We start from the raw sequence: 14,352 nt of genomic DNA, 5'->3' as shown, positions 1-14,352 counted from the left end.
TAAAGATAAAATAACTAAAGTTTTTAAATAATAGTAACGAAATATGAAATGATGAGTCAATATTCTTTTGCAAATGCTCCGTAGTTTTAGGTTCAGTGTAGTAGAGTCCGCCTGGAGCCAATTAAATGAATGACTCCACATCCTGACCAATGGGAGTGGACCGGACCCGTATAAATGAAGGAGTCGGGACCGGATCCCGAGCGCAGAGCTGCTACAGGGTTGGAGCGTTTGAGCAGCAACGATAGGGATCTTTGTGTCCACAGCTGGTAGTAATAGTAGTTCACAGGTCCAACAAAAGGTAGGAGCTAATTTCAGTTACATTCCGCAGCATGTGTGTTGTTAATGAGCAGATCCTGGAACGACGGCGCGCGTCTGGTTTTACGCGCCCGTCGCTGTGAGGAAGTGCGCTAACCGCGCTAGTGTCATTAACACGGATGCCTCTGTCTGCGTGGTTTGTCTGTTTCCTGGTAGCTGTCAAGCTGCTCGTGCCGCTTTGTGACGCTAGTAGCGATCGGGCCAGCGCCCTTTGTTTCTCACCGCGTCTGTGCCTCCGTCCCGTGCCCAGGGCTCAGCCATGCCTTTCGGGAACACGCACAACCAGCTGAAGCTGAAGTTCACCTCGATCCAGGAGTACCCGGACCTCAGCAAACACAACAACCACATGGCCAAGGTCTTGACTCCCGAGCTGTACGAGCGGCTGCGGACCAAAATGACGGCCAGCGGATTTACCCTGGATGACGTCATCCAGACCGGGGTCGACAACCCAGGTAAGAGCCGCAATCGGAGCGGAATGGCGCAGCTGTGCGCGTCGGGCCCGTGTGAGGGAACGTAACGAGCGAAAGGGAGAGACTACGAGCAGCACGTCCCCCGCATATGGAGGCTCAGCAGCCCCCCCCTCCCCCTCCTCCATTCTCCGTAATACTGCACAGAATTACAGCAGCCAGTGCAAATGAGCCGAGTTACGTAACGCGTGCGTGGCCGCAGCCGACGATCCAGCGCCGCTTTCGCTGTTTCATGTCAACTTGTTCCCGTTAATGTGTTTATCAGCTGCAGTTGAGACTAGTGCGCGTGGCCTCACCCTGCAGACTGTGGCCACGCCGTCTGCTGAGGAAGCGTTTCCAGACCTGTCTGTACTGGAAGCTGAGGGCGATGGGCCGTGATGAGGATGTCTGACCCTGTTCACTCCGTGCAGGCCACCCCTTCATCATGACCGTGGGCTGCGTGGCTGGGGACGAGGAGACGTATATTGTGTTCAAGGACCTGCTGGACCCCGTGATTCAGGACAGACACGGCGGCTACAAACCCACAGACAAGCACAAGACCGACCTCAACGCGGCCAACCTGAAGGTAGCGCTGCGTCCAGCCACACTGGACCCCGCCGTGCAGCCGAACACAAACTAACGCGTCCGTCGTTCCCTCCAAGGGCGGAGACGACCTCGACCCCAACTACGTTCTGAGCTCCCGGGTCCGAACCGGCCGCAGCATCCGTGGGTACTGCCTGCCCCCCCACTGCAGCCGAGGCGAGCGGCGCGCTGTGGAGAAGCTCTCCGTGGAAGGTAGAGCCCATCATAACACAACCCCCCAAATGTAGAACTTCTCTCCGTGTTGCGTAACGCAGAGCGCCAGCTGTCATATTATCGGACACGCACTGAGTCACGGCCGCAGCTCAATGACTCCGTTGTGCTCCGTAACGCAGTGAAGGCATTAGCTTGTGACGGTGGGCGCCCCCTAGTGGCAGCCAGCAGTCTGACACTCTCAATCTGCCACACCATCCGTTTTAATGTCTAATAAGTCTGTCGTCTGCAGCTCTGGGCTCGCTGACTGGAGACCTCAAGGGGAAATACTACGCCCTGAAGAACATGACCGACGCCGAGCAGCAGCAGCTCATCGACGACCACTTCCTGTTTGACAAGCCGGTGTCTCCTCTGCTGCTGGCCTCAGGGATGGCCCGCGACTGGCCCGACGCCAGGGGCATCTGGTGAGACCCCCTTAACGTCCCCGTCCTCCTCAGAGCCGATGACGCGGGCCTTCATCTCACGCGCTCGCTCTTTTCTAAGGCACAACGATAACAAGACGTTCCTGGTGTGGGTCAACGAGGAGGACCACCTGCGCGTGATCTCCATGCAGAAAGGAGGCAACATGAGGGAAGTGTTCACCCGCTTCTGCACCGGTCTCACAAAGGTAGGTGGAGGTCAGGGTCCAGTGGATGCGTCGCTGGAGGTTTTGTTCACGCGTGCCTTCTTTTTAATTGCTCAGATCGAGAGCCTGTTCAAGGACCGAGGTCACGCGTTCATGTGGAACGAGCACCTGGGCTACATCCTCACCTGTCCGTCCAACCTGGGCACTGGGCTGCGTGCGGGTGTGCACGTCAAGCTGCCCAACCTGAGCAAACACGCCAAGTTTGGGGAGGTTCTCAAGAGGCTGAGGCTTCAGAAGCGCGGAACTGGTACAGTTGACTTCAGTGGCTGCTTCTGTTGAGTGAAGCTTCAGTGTATCGACGGATCTTCCTTTTTCTCCATCAGGTGGCGTGGACACTGCCGCCGTCGGGGGCGTGTTTGACATCTCCAACGCAGACAGACTGGGCTTCTCTGAGGTCCAGCTGGTGCAGATGGTGGTGGATGGGATCAAACTGCTGATTGAGATGGAGAAGAAGCTGGAGAAAGGCCAGTGCATCGAGGACATGATACCGGCCCAGAAGTGAAACCGTCCTCAAAGCCGACCAGCTTCCTCCCTCTTCTCCCCGTTCCCCTCTGAGCGTTAGGATGTATTTGCATATTTAAGACCATGGTTCCTATTAGGATGGATATGAAATAAAAACCCCAATGGTGTAACGTCACTCTTACCTGCTTTGTGCTTCTGTTGGAATCTAAAAAGAGATGAAGCTTTGATTCCAGACAAGCTGCAGCATGTGTTTAACCATCCCAGCATAGACTAAAAAGCTTTAATTTACCCAGAACAGTCTCCGCTGTGGATGTTAAGTTTTCCTAGAACATCTATAATTGGTTACGCGATGACATCACTGCAAATGACCCATTTTCCACAGGCGGCCATTAATCCTACAAGGAAACTCAATCCTTTTCACTGACTACTTTCAGACAAATTAACAGGAGATGGGACATTCAAGTTGACAAGACACTTTAATTGCAACATGAGTGACCCTTAACCATGTGAGCATTTACAGACTCCCCATCTACTCTAAATGAAATACAAAAAGAAAAAGGAGTATTGGGGTGAAGCTGTCTTGAACGTAAGATACATTATTTACACTGAAAACAAAAACGCTACTTTTTTTAAATCTGGGAGAGAAAAAAAGAAATAAATAAGACTAGAAATGCTTTTTGTCCACATTCACAGCATGACAAATCATATTCAACTCGTTAATGCTGACCCCGTGTGGCCAGAACAGATATTAGTAGGTAATTCAGTGATTATTGCCAAAAGCCTTAATCTATACATTAGAATATTCAATACATACTCTGTATTTTGTTTAAAAAAGAAGACATTTGGAAACTGCTACCAGGATGATTGTACAGCTTAAATACTTCTAGATATATGTATATATACACTTATATGTATATATGTATTTTAAACCCTTTTGTTCATAGCTTTAACTCGTTGGCAACTTTGGAAGCAATGTTTTTGAAAGCGATGGATGATCCAGATATCCTCTTAAACCTGACGCCGTTGAGGGAGAGTCGCGGCAGCTTGCAAACCTCCATCTCCCACTGCACCAGGTTCTCGGCTCGCTCGTCCCCGTGCACGCAAAGAAGCAGGAAACTCTCTTGCTGTTCGTAGTCGCAGTTGTTGGCGTCGAGCACCTTGCGAATCTCCCGCATGATTTCACAGGGCTCCATGGAGCTGGTGGTCCTCATACTCCAAGTGAATCTGAGGGAGCGGGGTTTACCGTCTTTATTTTCCCCTTTTTGATCCCCAGGTACATGGCGACTGTTGGGACAAGAGGACATGGATTAATGTGGCGGGTCTGGCTCACTTGCATCAGCGCCCGCTTTGACTGGGTCAAAACAGAAACACGATCATCAGTCAAAGCAGCTCGTACAATAAACAAACCATGATCCACACACTTGGCTTTAGAGGAATAGTCTCAAGTTTCTGGCTCTGTGGAGCGTTGGATCACTCGTGCGTCTGTAATATACACTGATTAGTAAGAATAACATGGGTTTTTTGGGGGATTACCCCTTGTGCTTCTCATTCAACTTTCAACATGAAACTATTCCAGTAAATGACATTAAGCCTGTGGTGGTTTGTTTCCACTGTGAAGCCCAGTCTGAGTCTCTGACACAGTCAAATCACAGAGTTAAGCCTTCGGTTTTCCAAACAATAAGAGCCTGGTAGACTTAACAAAACACATGATCATTTTAAGCTAGGACAGTTAAAAGTGCACTAAATCTACAATTTGAATTATGGATTATTGTAGAAATTTTCCCCCATTAGACCAATTATTTTATGATTTCCTATGAACCAGATCTTTAACTTCCTTATTGAAGTTACATGCTCCCTGACTATTTATTGTCTGGTGAAAACGTACCTCTGTGACGCCAAATGCAATGTAAAGTAGGGCTAAACAAGTTAAGGTTCAATTAATGGCAGCATTTCTCTGGTTGACGAACAAACATGCCATGCTGCACACAGCGCCATGCAAACGTGAATAAAAAAAGCCATATAAATCCAAATGCTACTGTCCAACACATTCAGACATCCCATTGCAAACAGGCAGAGAGCGGGTTCCTAGTCAACGGGTCAAGCAACTGGACCGAGTCCGCAGACAAGGTCAAACCGAAGCCTTTTCTGTTTTGTGGGCAGTCATCTCACCTTGAGCCCTCAAGTCTCCTGTTTCTCTCAAACTCGGTTGAGACTCTGGGGCGCGTGAGAAGATCAGACAGTGAGGAGGAAAAAAGAAGGAGGGGAAAGAAGATGTTGGGCACAATAAATATCTGTAGGTCAATTCCAGGAAATAATAAGAACAAAAAAAGAGAACGCAAGGAGAGTGACATCGAGGCGAAACAAGTGCGTCCAAGAAAAAAAACAAATACAAATGGAAGGGGTTTTACTTCCATTTAAATCAGCGAAAAAACATGAGAGAGAGAGAGAGAGAGAGATGAACTGTGATGAATGCTGATCCCAAACTGAAAACATAAGCATCAGACAGAAGGAAAAGCAGTTTCTGAACACGGAGCAAGACCCAAAAGAAAAGCCGAAAGACAATGTTAAACCATCTAAGGTTTTAAGACAGCTCAATAATATTATTTATTATTAACATGGAACTGGCCTTATAGGGCAGTGCCAGGACCTCTAATGGTCATTTTCTAATATACTATTTATATCATGATGCTGTAAATGTATGCATAGAAGAAATAGACAGTAAAGCTACAAAAAAAGATCTAACGCAATCACAGCTGACTGGAATAAGTTTCCACGTAATCACAAAAACATGGATGGTTTACAGTTAAAAAGTACACAAACAACCATAGAATTGCCAGAAAGCTCTAGGGAAAAAGAAACGCAAAACTTATTTGGTCGAGGGCAGAATTCACCTAAACAACAGGATCAAGGCATTTTGAATTAATAAACCCACTCAATACTCTGACTTTATTGTAATTAAAGTGGGCTCAGTGTTTATACTCTGCTTATGCTCTCTAACCAAAGCGATTGATAAATACTTAAAGTTGGCACCTATGGAAACACTGTAATCCACAGAACAGCTATCATAATTATTGAAAGTACACGTGTATTTGCAGATGGAGAACGCTCCCTGTAGCAGGGGTCTGTGTGAAACTCTGCTCTCGCAACACAAACACTCCCTCGACTGTAATTTGTGCCTGTGATTGAAACAAAAACAACAGAACCGGTTTTTATCCCCCAGTGGAGCCTATCGACAGGGGATGGGTGTAAGAACACTCAGACGTGCCAGCAGCGTGTGATCGTGGGTGAAAAATCACATTTCAACCCACAGAGAGTTTCCTACAAAAGAACATGAAGAAAAGAGAACGGGAACATTTTCTGCTCCTCTGTAGATCTACGCTAGTAAAGTCATCTGATCGACACAAGTTTTTCTTTTTCCACCAGGACAAAATGTAGAATTGATGCCTTAACCATCTGCATTTTTAGGAAGCTCAGCCTAACGTGCATGTTGTATACAGTTTCTGTAAACCTTTGCTCTAGAGATTATCTAGAAGGCAAAAGTCTGTTTGCTTTGAGGTATTTTAGTATTTTATGTCTCCCAGTGAAGACTGCAAAAGACTAATTTCCTCTGAGGAAGGAAACACAGAAGCTACTGTGCATTAATGCTCAGTCAGCTCATCTGTGACTTATGGGGGTTAAAATGGAGGAGAGAGATAAGTAATTACAGAGTAAAAGAGAAATGCCAGTAATAAAAATAAGATTTAAACAAAGGGTTCCCTGCTTCTCCGTTAAGACGTTTGTTTTTTAACTGGTGTCAGGCTCCCAGCATGCACTGCAGCTCGCATGACAGAAAAACAGGACGGGTGGAGCAGGAAGTGACTCCACACTTCTGACAGCGCGAGGGACTAGACAAACAGGAGGACGAGTGAACAGACAGGACTGACAGAAGGTCCTGGGTTTGGGCAGAGAGGTCGTGAAGGTCACAAGACCAAGGGGGTGAGGGCGGGAGGCGGTGTCAGAGGAGGGGAGGCTGGGTATGTCCCCCCACATAACTCGGATTTTGTCTCGGAGGAGGTATTAAGGGATTCAAAAGCAGCCCCTTACTCTAGATCTTCATCTTCCTACAACTCTCTATATCTTCTGCTCCTGAATCTGAAAGACAAAACGGGAATCTGAGGAGACTGATTTTCTCAATGGACACACGACGAAGAAAAAAAAGAGAGAGAGGGAAAGAATATTTGAATGCATGGCGTGATGACAGGCCAAAAAAAGGATAAAACATGGGAGGAATGATGAGAAAGGAGGAAGAAAGGACAAGGCTGATAGAGATCGGAGGGCAGAAGACTTACTAAGGGTCTTTCCTCCCTGGGTAGAAGGGATGGCAGGCCCTGTTTTGGCCGTCTGCCGTTTGGCTGGGTCAATAGTGACCCTAGGCAGAGAGGAAGAGCAGCAAGAGTTCAAGGTTAAAGGACAAAGGACGATTAGGTAGACCAAAAGACAAACTGTGAGGAAGGGCGTAGAGGGTGGAGTGACCTGAGGAGGAGGAACATGGAAACAACCTGCTGGCCGAGTCAGAAGAAGTGAAGGTTTATATAGAGACCCACCGGAGCAGATGTAGGAGAGTTATTGGACGAGTCAAAACATAACTGAAGGGTTACAATGACTGAAACCTAAAATGTCTGACAACATGCATAACAAATTATTCTTTTAATAAATATTCAATCTATAGCTGAGGCCTGTGCCCGAACCTTATCCTGTAAATGTATTCTTTACTTATTTATTCCGTGAGCCGTGCTAGCAGACAAGCAGGACTGCAACGGTTTTATTTTGTTACTTTCATTGTTGATCACACGTTTTATTTGCAATTTAAAAAGTCAAACATTTGGATTTTGTATTTCTCAAAATAGCTAAAGTGATCTGCTTGTAATAAGCTGATACTTTTCTAAGGATATGAAGTTCTCCTTTATATTTATTTACTTTCATAGAATTAATTGTTTAGATAACTGATACTAGTATAAGTAATGAATTTTAGTAATTAATTTCTACAAATGTTTACATAACTAAACTGAATAACAAAAGTGGAACTTGTATATTTTATATACACAAAGCTTCAATGTAAATGACTTGTCGAATAATCTTTGACTACATCTGTCGCTTTCGGGACTGTGTAGAAATGAGGACAAACACAAAAACACAGTAAAAAGGATGAGACAAAGGATGGTGAGGAAATTAAATCAGAGTCGAATGAAAAGTCCTTGGATGATGAAGGCTCTGACGATGATAATGATTTCATAGAAGGACATAGTCTACGAATAGGCCATTTGGGGGCAGACTCGAGCCTCGAGACGGGATCCTGTGAGGGCCATAAAGCTATAATACTGTTCCGACAGGCCACAGCTGGAGCACGTCATGCCTACATCAGGATTCCAGTTGTGTGTGCGCGCATCCTGGTGTGAGCACAGATCATCGTCACTACCCGTTTTTACACCTCTTACCCCAAATGGTGGAAAAGTAAACTGGAGAACATTTTCAAGTACCCACCAGAAACAAATTATCAGGAAATGGATCCTACACATTTACGTATTAACAGATTAAGACCAAAGGCTTCATAAGGTCTAGAGAACATTAGAGTAGAATGAATGGGAGTGAGAACAGTTTCATAATCTTGAGGGGTAGCACATGTCACGCTGGACTATAGAGAAGGATGCAAGTGGGAGAGCAGAAAACCTTTGGTAATCGCTATTAAATCTGGGATAGTCGCAGATGGATTTCAGAAAACCAGTCCAAGTACGCCAACCATCCCCAAAACACAGAGAATTACAAAAGGAGATAAAAACTGTGACTGGCAGACATTTAGTTTAAGCATCGAAAAACAAAACAAAATCAATGGAAAACCTGAACCAATGTCCTAGACAAGCAGAATCTAATGTGAACGTCAGAGACAGAGCAAGCTGGTAGCAAACCACAATCAATGGCAGATCCAAGAAGCGACCCCATGCATGCACCGGCAGCTGATTAGTGGCAAGCGGCTTCTGCTGATGGTTAATTGACTGATTGCTGAAGGAGCGTGGACGACTCGCCCAATCAGCCCAAGCGCAGCCACACTGAGAACATTTACACACAAAGAGACTCGACTGACAAAGCAACAAGTATCTTTAACAGACGTGTTAATTTGTGTGAAACGTTTTATGTCTCATGAAAAAAACAAAACAAAACAACAACTGTTTGACATTTGGGAGATAGGCTTGTTTGTTATATCGTCTACTGGTAACAGAGAAGGTTGACACCATTCTCAGGACAGTGAAGGAAACATGAAGCTGCAGTCAGGAGCCGATTAGCTCTGCTGTGGGACTGGAAATGAGAAAATGGCGTTATCGAAAGTAAAATTTGCCTAGAGGTGCAATCCTTGGTTCAGATTCCAGATGTTAGCTGGCAAAAACGCTAATAGCTGACTCTGTTTTAGTTTAATCGTAAAAATGTAAATTAACAACATACTGTAACATTGTGCTGGTTGAACTGAAACAAACGTTTAAGAGGACCATTGTAAAATAAAAAATCGAATCATCTGTCGAGAGGCCATAGAAACTAGTCTTAAGTAGAAGCTAAACGTAATAACATCAGGTGAATTAATTAACTTTGTTTACCACCAACTCCAAACTATCACCTGTACAGGGATCATGAAGTGGCCTTTCGCTCAGCTCAGTAACCATGAGACGGTGTACTCACATTACAAATAGGCCGACATTTCTATTCATTGTTTAGTTTGGGACACAGACGAAGTTCCAAAACATCACGGCAATGCAAGACAGCAGGAGCAGCAACATGAAGCCAAAGATTTCACATGGCGGACGTGGACACCAAGAAGCACAGGCTGCTGGTTTAGCGTAAAGATTAGGGGTGTAACGGTTCTGAGACCAGGACCACATCTGTGCTGCGAGGTGCTCAGGGAAAGTAGAGAGCAACCTCCACAAACCAACGTAATTAAAGTCTGAACTGTGAAGCTGGAGAACCGATACAGCCCTAGACACAGCAGGAGATGTGTGCAGAATTAGAAACAACTGTCAGACGAAGAGAAGAAGTTACTGCCCAGATGATAAACCCTCACAGATGCTGCTCCTCCTCCAGCTTCCTATTTACCCTACGAACTTGAAAGCAGCACCATTTCGATTTGTCTCGGCAATGAAGCAAAGAAATGCATCTCCCCTCATGTCAAACTACTAAAAACTGGCCCGTTGTGCAAATTAGCAACAAAAAAAAAAAAAAAAAGAGTTGCAAAGTTTAAACCCACTCATGGTTGAACCATGCAAATGTGATAACAGTCTGATTGTAACCTGTGTGTAAATGCACTCAAGGTGTGGTCACTCCTGCCAAGCGGTGGGTTAGTTCAGTGCCAGCAGCCCCACGCATCTGGAGAGTTTCAGAGCAAGTTCTCCAGGCTGCGGGGCTGGTTTTGTTATGTTTGACACGAAAGAGCGAAAGGCAGTACAAGAGTCCTACCTTTTGGCAAACCTGAATGACATGTTTCTACAACAGAATCAGACAAAGAAACAGTGAAAATGGTGAGGGGGAAGTGGAAGGAGGAGGTATGAGGAATCCAGTGAATGAACAAAAATGGGGTGATTGGAATCATCAGAGAAAATGGGAAGTTTTCTGTTTCATCAGTTATCAAATGATTTCAATTCCTCATTTTGGGGCAGTCATTGCAGACGGGACGTCACTGGCCTGCCTGCCACTAACAAGCAACATGGACACTTATTAAAAACAGAAGTGCTGTTGCCTAAGGATTATCTTTTTTGGGGGAGCCAAAGTGGAAGGTTGCAGCGCTTGTATGTGCAACCAACAATCCAGGACCTATGATTCACCATTTTTCTACCTTGACTTATTCTTGACACACCTCATTAATAGTCACAGAACTAAAATTGGCTGGAATTATCAGCCGACTCATGCCCTAGAAACTGACAAGAGGTCAAAACTGTGGCTCATTTAGAGCAGTTTTACTTCTCTCTGGCAGGCAACCAGGCAGCGACACACAGACATTTAGCTTCAAGAATAAATCACATCGTAGTGGACAGTGAAGTGCTCCTCCAGCATGTAATTAATCATCCTAACTCAACCAGGCACTGTGCTGATTGGCTTGTAACTCAAACAGACAAAGTCACAGCAGATTAGACACTACAGAGCAGGGCTAGACTCTAACCACTTTCTATTGACATCCTGAGGAGGGTGTGTGTTAGCGTTAATCATTTTGAAGTATTGAATAACTTTATGTAACGTACATTTGTAGTCCATACAGGACTAAAAAGAGTGAACTACACCCAAACCTTTTGTCACTACTTCATTTCCTTGCCTACCTGCGGGTGAGTTTGGAGGTGAGTTTGGAAAAAAGGTTGCTGGTTCCACGGCTGCGGGTCTGGGAGAGAGGGGTGGCGTCGTGGGAGAGGGTGGGCGACGCGGGCGGCCCGTTGTACGTGGCCATGCGGCGGTCTCGCAGCTGCCCGCCGTGGAAGGTGCTGCGGCTGGCGGTGCCTCGGGGGAAGCGCAGTCGGTCGGGCGTGGTGGCGTTGGAGATGCTGTGGGTCGAGGCCACCGGGTTCTTCTGGCCCCCGGGGGACACGGCCACGCTGCTAAAGGCGAAGGGAGACCAACAATCCAGTCAGGCTTCATTCTCAGAATCCTCAGTTTTTCCATTGCAGATGTACGTGAATACGCCTGTTCATCATCAAGCAATGAGTTCTCTTTGTCTCCCCAGTTTGTGTTGAAGGTAATTAGTTCTGCTTATTTAATGCATTTACTGTAAAAGGTACAAAAGTGCAATGGAAAAACCTGTTACAGACCCTATTAATGACAGAGTTGGTCATAACATGATTTAAACATCATGGGTTTGACAATTTATTCTTGCATGTTAGATGTCAACAGGGTAGGAAATGCAAAAAACAAAGCAACCATTAACAAGCGCTACTGGAGGATGAAAGAAACTGTGTGTGATGTTATGAAGCTGTTCACTAAAGTCTGATTAAAGATGTGCATGAAGGGAACTCATATTTATTTTTGTGACTTTTAGTCTTGATTTATTTGCCAATGAACACCTCTGACTCCATAAACAAATACTACTACATATAATAGTTAAAAGGTAAAATTTCATATGGGGGTTGTTGTCCATTTCCCACCCTGGACAATCAGCTCTAAACCATGATAAGAGTGAATTGTGCCCCTGATCAGTTAGAGTCTAAACAAAAACAAGACGATGGCCTAGATGTGCTGAGGCAGCAGGAGAGCCTGTGGAGCTCGGCCATCATGACGGACACAGACAGGTGAAAGACCCAGATGGGAAAGAGAGGGGATCAAAGTCGACAGCAGAGGATGAAGGACACATCAGTAGCAGAACCGAGAGTTGTTATTGGAACATCTGCAGCGGAGCCAAGAGGTCCTCCAGTTTATGGTTGGAGGAGGAATGACGCAAACACAAAAAATATCATCACACACAGAGCAAAAGATCCTGGATTTCAGTGTGTGGATACATATTTTTCTCTACTCGTCTCCACTCTTGTTAGTGTCTGAAATAAACACCCACCACGTTCAAAGTTCAGGTTAAATCAAGACCTGCTGCATCCCAAAGCATGCTCTAGGAAAAAAGCCTTCATAGGAGCAACCAATTTCACAACGAGTAGAAACTATGAACATTTTTATGCAAAGATTCAACTATCTTATATTTATATATATTTTCTGCAATAGGAACTTAGTTTATTTTTTCTTATTGGCAAACCAAGCCACAGCATTAGAACAACCTAGTAACTACAGTATTATTATAGATCCACACAATCTGGCAGCCCAGAAATAGATTACAAACCGTCCTTCACCTGCTTATGGTTGTGTACATTTCAGACACCGACACGAACGACAAAAAAACAGAGTGGATGCAAATGGTCATCACTGCTCCTTGCAGGAAATGGTGTCCATGGTTAAGTTCAGGTGTTACAGGAGTGAGAAGCTGGTCGGATGCGTGGGTTAGCGAAGGGCCAAACGGGGGCTAAGACATGAAAGGAGACAGACAGGGGGGTTTGGAGGCCCTGCCGTCTTACTTGGGCAAGCAGTAGTCCAGAGCGTAGTAGGAGTGGGGCAGCGTGGCCCAGCCTGCCTGGCAAGCGTACAAGGGGCCGACGGTTTGATACCTCAGCCGCACCGAACTGGACGAGGCACCGAACGCAGTTGCCGCAAAGGCAGAAGAGGGGCTAGTGGCACAAGCCATCTCAGTCATGCTGGTCATGCCACAACAAAGAGACCCCCCCCAGTCCCCCAATAGCAAAAACAAATGAAAAAAAATATAGGATGATGAGAAAACATGAAACAAAGAAAGGACAGAAAGAAAAGAAAAACAGGGAATAAAACAAAGGAATTCTACAATACAGGAAAACTGGGCTTACACAGTTCCTGAGAGAAAGTCAAAGGCAAGCGGCCCCAGCCCTCACCTGTTCTCTTTCCCGTTGGGGATGACGGAGAGGCGGTCTGTGTTGTTCCTGTCGCTGCAGACATACGTGTTCCTCCTGGTCATGCCTGCAGACGCAGTGTTATTCTGTAGAGAGTGAGAAACAACAAACCGATGAGACTCTCCTTGTGCTGTCAAGTTCTGTCCAGCCAAAAGGAAAACATGACATTTACTTCTGTACTTCAGCTGCTTTACATGAACAAATGTTAACCACAAATGTGATAACACCAAATGTTTTGGAAGGAAGTTCATTTTGTCATGTACGACGTTAATGTGGCTGATGAACTCCTTCGCTACTTAAAATGTTAAACCAACGCTTTAGATAGAAAACACAGACATTTCTCTTGCTATGGTACATTTTCTATCATGAATAGTTGCTCTCTTCTGAGACTCTGGAAGCCTCCACACTGCAAAAACTATTGGGGGTAATAATCCACTGTTTATAATTCTCCTTGAGGAGGTTCATGTAAACAGGAAGCTGCAGTTAAAGGCTACAGATTCAAGGTTCAAGCCGGCCAATGCTGTGCTGTGGACAGACAATGAGCCTCAAACTGTTCTTAAGAGTGAAAGACTGGAGAAATGAAGCGCTGGTGTCATTGAACAGACACTTTGGAGGCTGTTAAAACGTCTACAGACTAAGAAATTCTACTGACTACATTGTGATTTAGCAAAAGACGCCAGTTTGAGAGAAAAGACTCTCAAACAATTCAATTTACATGTGTGGGAAGCATAAGTATCTAAACGTGTGGGACTGATAGTGGGACCCACCGCAGGGCCGGTGGTGGCGCCTTTCCTGCGGTCAGGGATGTCGGCCTTGTTGGGATTGTTGGCGTTGCCCAGCAGAGGACTGGAGGGTGGAGCCCCGCGGCTCCCTGGGGTGCTGGGTTTACGGAGCTGGACTCCCTCCTCTTTCCCGCCGTTCTCCGCTGTTGTCGTCTGACTCCTCTTTGGATGAGCCATCCCTGGGGGGACATTCTGGCCAACTGCAGAAACACAGAAAGACTTAGTTACTGTTTGTACTTTAGGAAAACACTGAACACTGAAATTTGAGTGCGTTTATTTAAAACGCGACAACCTAAATTTGGAGGAACAAATGACTCAGACTAGTTGACTCTTATCTACACTTTATTGAAGCACAGTGAGCTTGAGGCTCAGAACGGCATGTGGCTTGAGTTCATTTATTTAGGTGAATATTCAGTCAAATGGAAATTGTTTTGCTACATAACCAA

General features: G+C 45.7%; 2 protein-coding genes across 26 annotated transcripts in view; one reads left to right on the top strand and one right to left on the bottom strand.

Moving 5' to 3' along the window:
- The first annotated feature begins 157 nt into the window (after positions 1 to 157).
- Positions 158 to 2,836, top strand: ckba (creatine kinase, brain a). Its single transcript, XM_029139188.3, has 8 exons — positions 158 to 298; positions 566 to 767; positions 1,193 to 1,347; positions 1,424 to 1,556; positions 1,807 to 1,978; positions 2,058 to 2,181; positions 2,257 to 2,446; positions 2,523 to 2,836. The coding sequence occupies exons 2-8, from the start codon at positions 575 to 577 to the stop codon at positions 2,699 to 2,701; spliced, it is 1,146 nt and encodes a 381-aa protein (XP_028995021.1). The 5' UTR covers positions 158 to 298; positions 566 to 574; the 3' UTR covers positions 2,702 to 2,836.
- Positions 2,837 to 3,118: 282 nt separating this feature from the next.
- Positions 3,119 to 14,352, bottom strand: part of mark3a (MAP/microtubule affinity-regulating kinase 3a) — a 32,310-nt gene continuing 21,076 nt past the window's right edge. For 4 of the 25 annotated variants that reach the window (XM_055506000.1, XM_055505999.1, XM_055506002.1 and 1 more), the window contains 7 exons: positions 13,892 to 14,106; positions 13,107 to 13,210; positions 12,720 to 12,896; positions 10,992 to 11,264; positions 10,138 to 10,164; positions 4,831 to 4,875; positions 3,119 to 3,945 (listed from right to left, as the gene is read on the bottom strand). In XM_055506000.1, the coding sequence (XP_055361975.1) occupies positions 3,600 to 3,945; positions 4,831 to 4,875; positions 10,138 to 10,164; positions 10,992 to 11,264; positions 12,720 to 12,896; positions 13,107 to 13,210; positions 13,892 to 14,106 (1,187 nt within the window). In that variant the 3' untranslated portion in view covers positions 3,119 to 3,599. Of the gene's footprint in view, positions 3,946 to 4,830; positions 4,876 to 6,744; positions 7,070 to 10,137; positions 10,165 to 10,991; positions 11,265 to 12,719; positions 12,897 to 13,106; positions 13,211 to 13,891; positions 14,107 to 14,352 lie in introns of those variants that run through there. The other 21 variants (XM_029139167.2, XM_029139182.3, XM_055506005.1 and 18 more) reach the window with 17 other exon arrangements.

The sequence above is a fragment of the Betta splendens genome, chromosome 22 (genome assembly GCF_900634795.4).
Source record: "Betta splendens chromosome 22, fBetSpl5.4, whole genome shotgun sequence".
Lineage (NCBI taxonomy): Eukaryota > Metazoa > Chordata > Actinopteri > Anabantiformes > Osphronemidae > Betta > Betta splendens.
Note: the sequence above shows the minus strand (reverse complement) of the source record. Positions and strands in the feature narration are given on the sequence as shown.

Bases quoted from the DNA above. Each gene is read 5' to 3' on its own strand.
- ckba (XM_029139188.3), top strand. From the start codon at position 575: ATGCCTTTCGGGAACACGCACAACCAGCTGAAGCTGAAGTTCACCTCG. The intron at 768-1,192 runs GTAAGAGCCGCA...CACTCCGTGCAG, and splicing joins GACCGGGGTCGACAACCCAG to GCCACCCCTTCATCATGACC. The intron at 1,348-1,423 runs GTAGCGCTGCGT...GTTCCCTCCAAG, and splicing joins TCAACGCGGCCAACCTGAAG to GGCGGAGACGACCTCGACCC.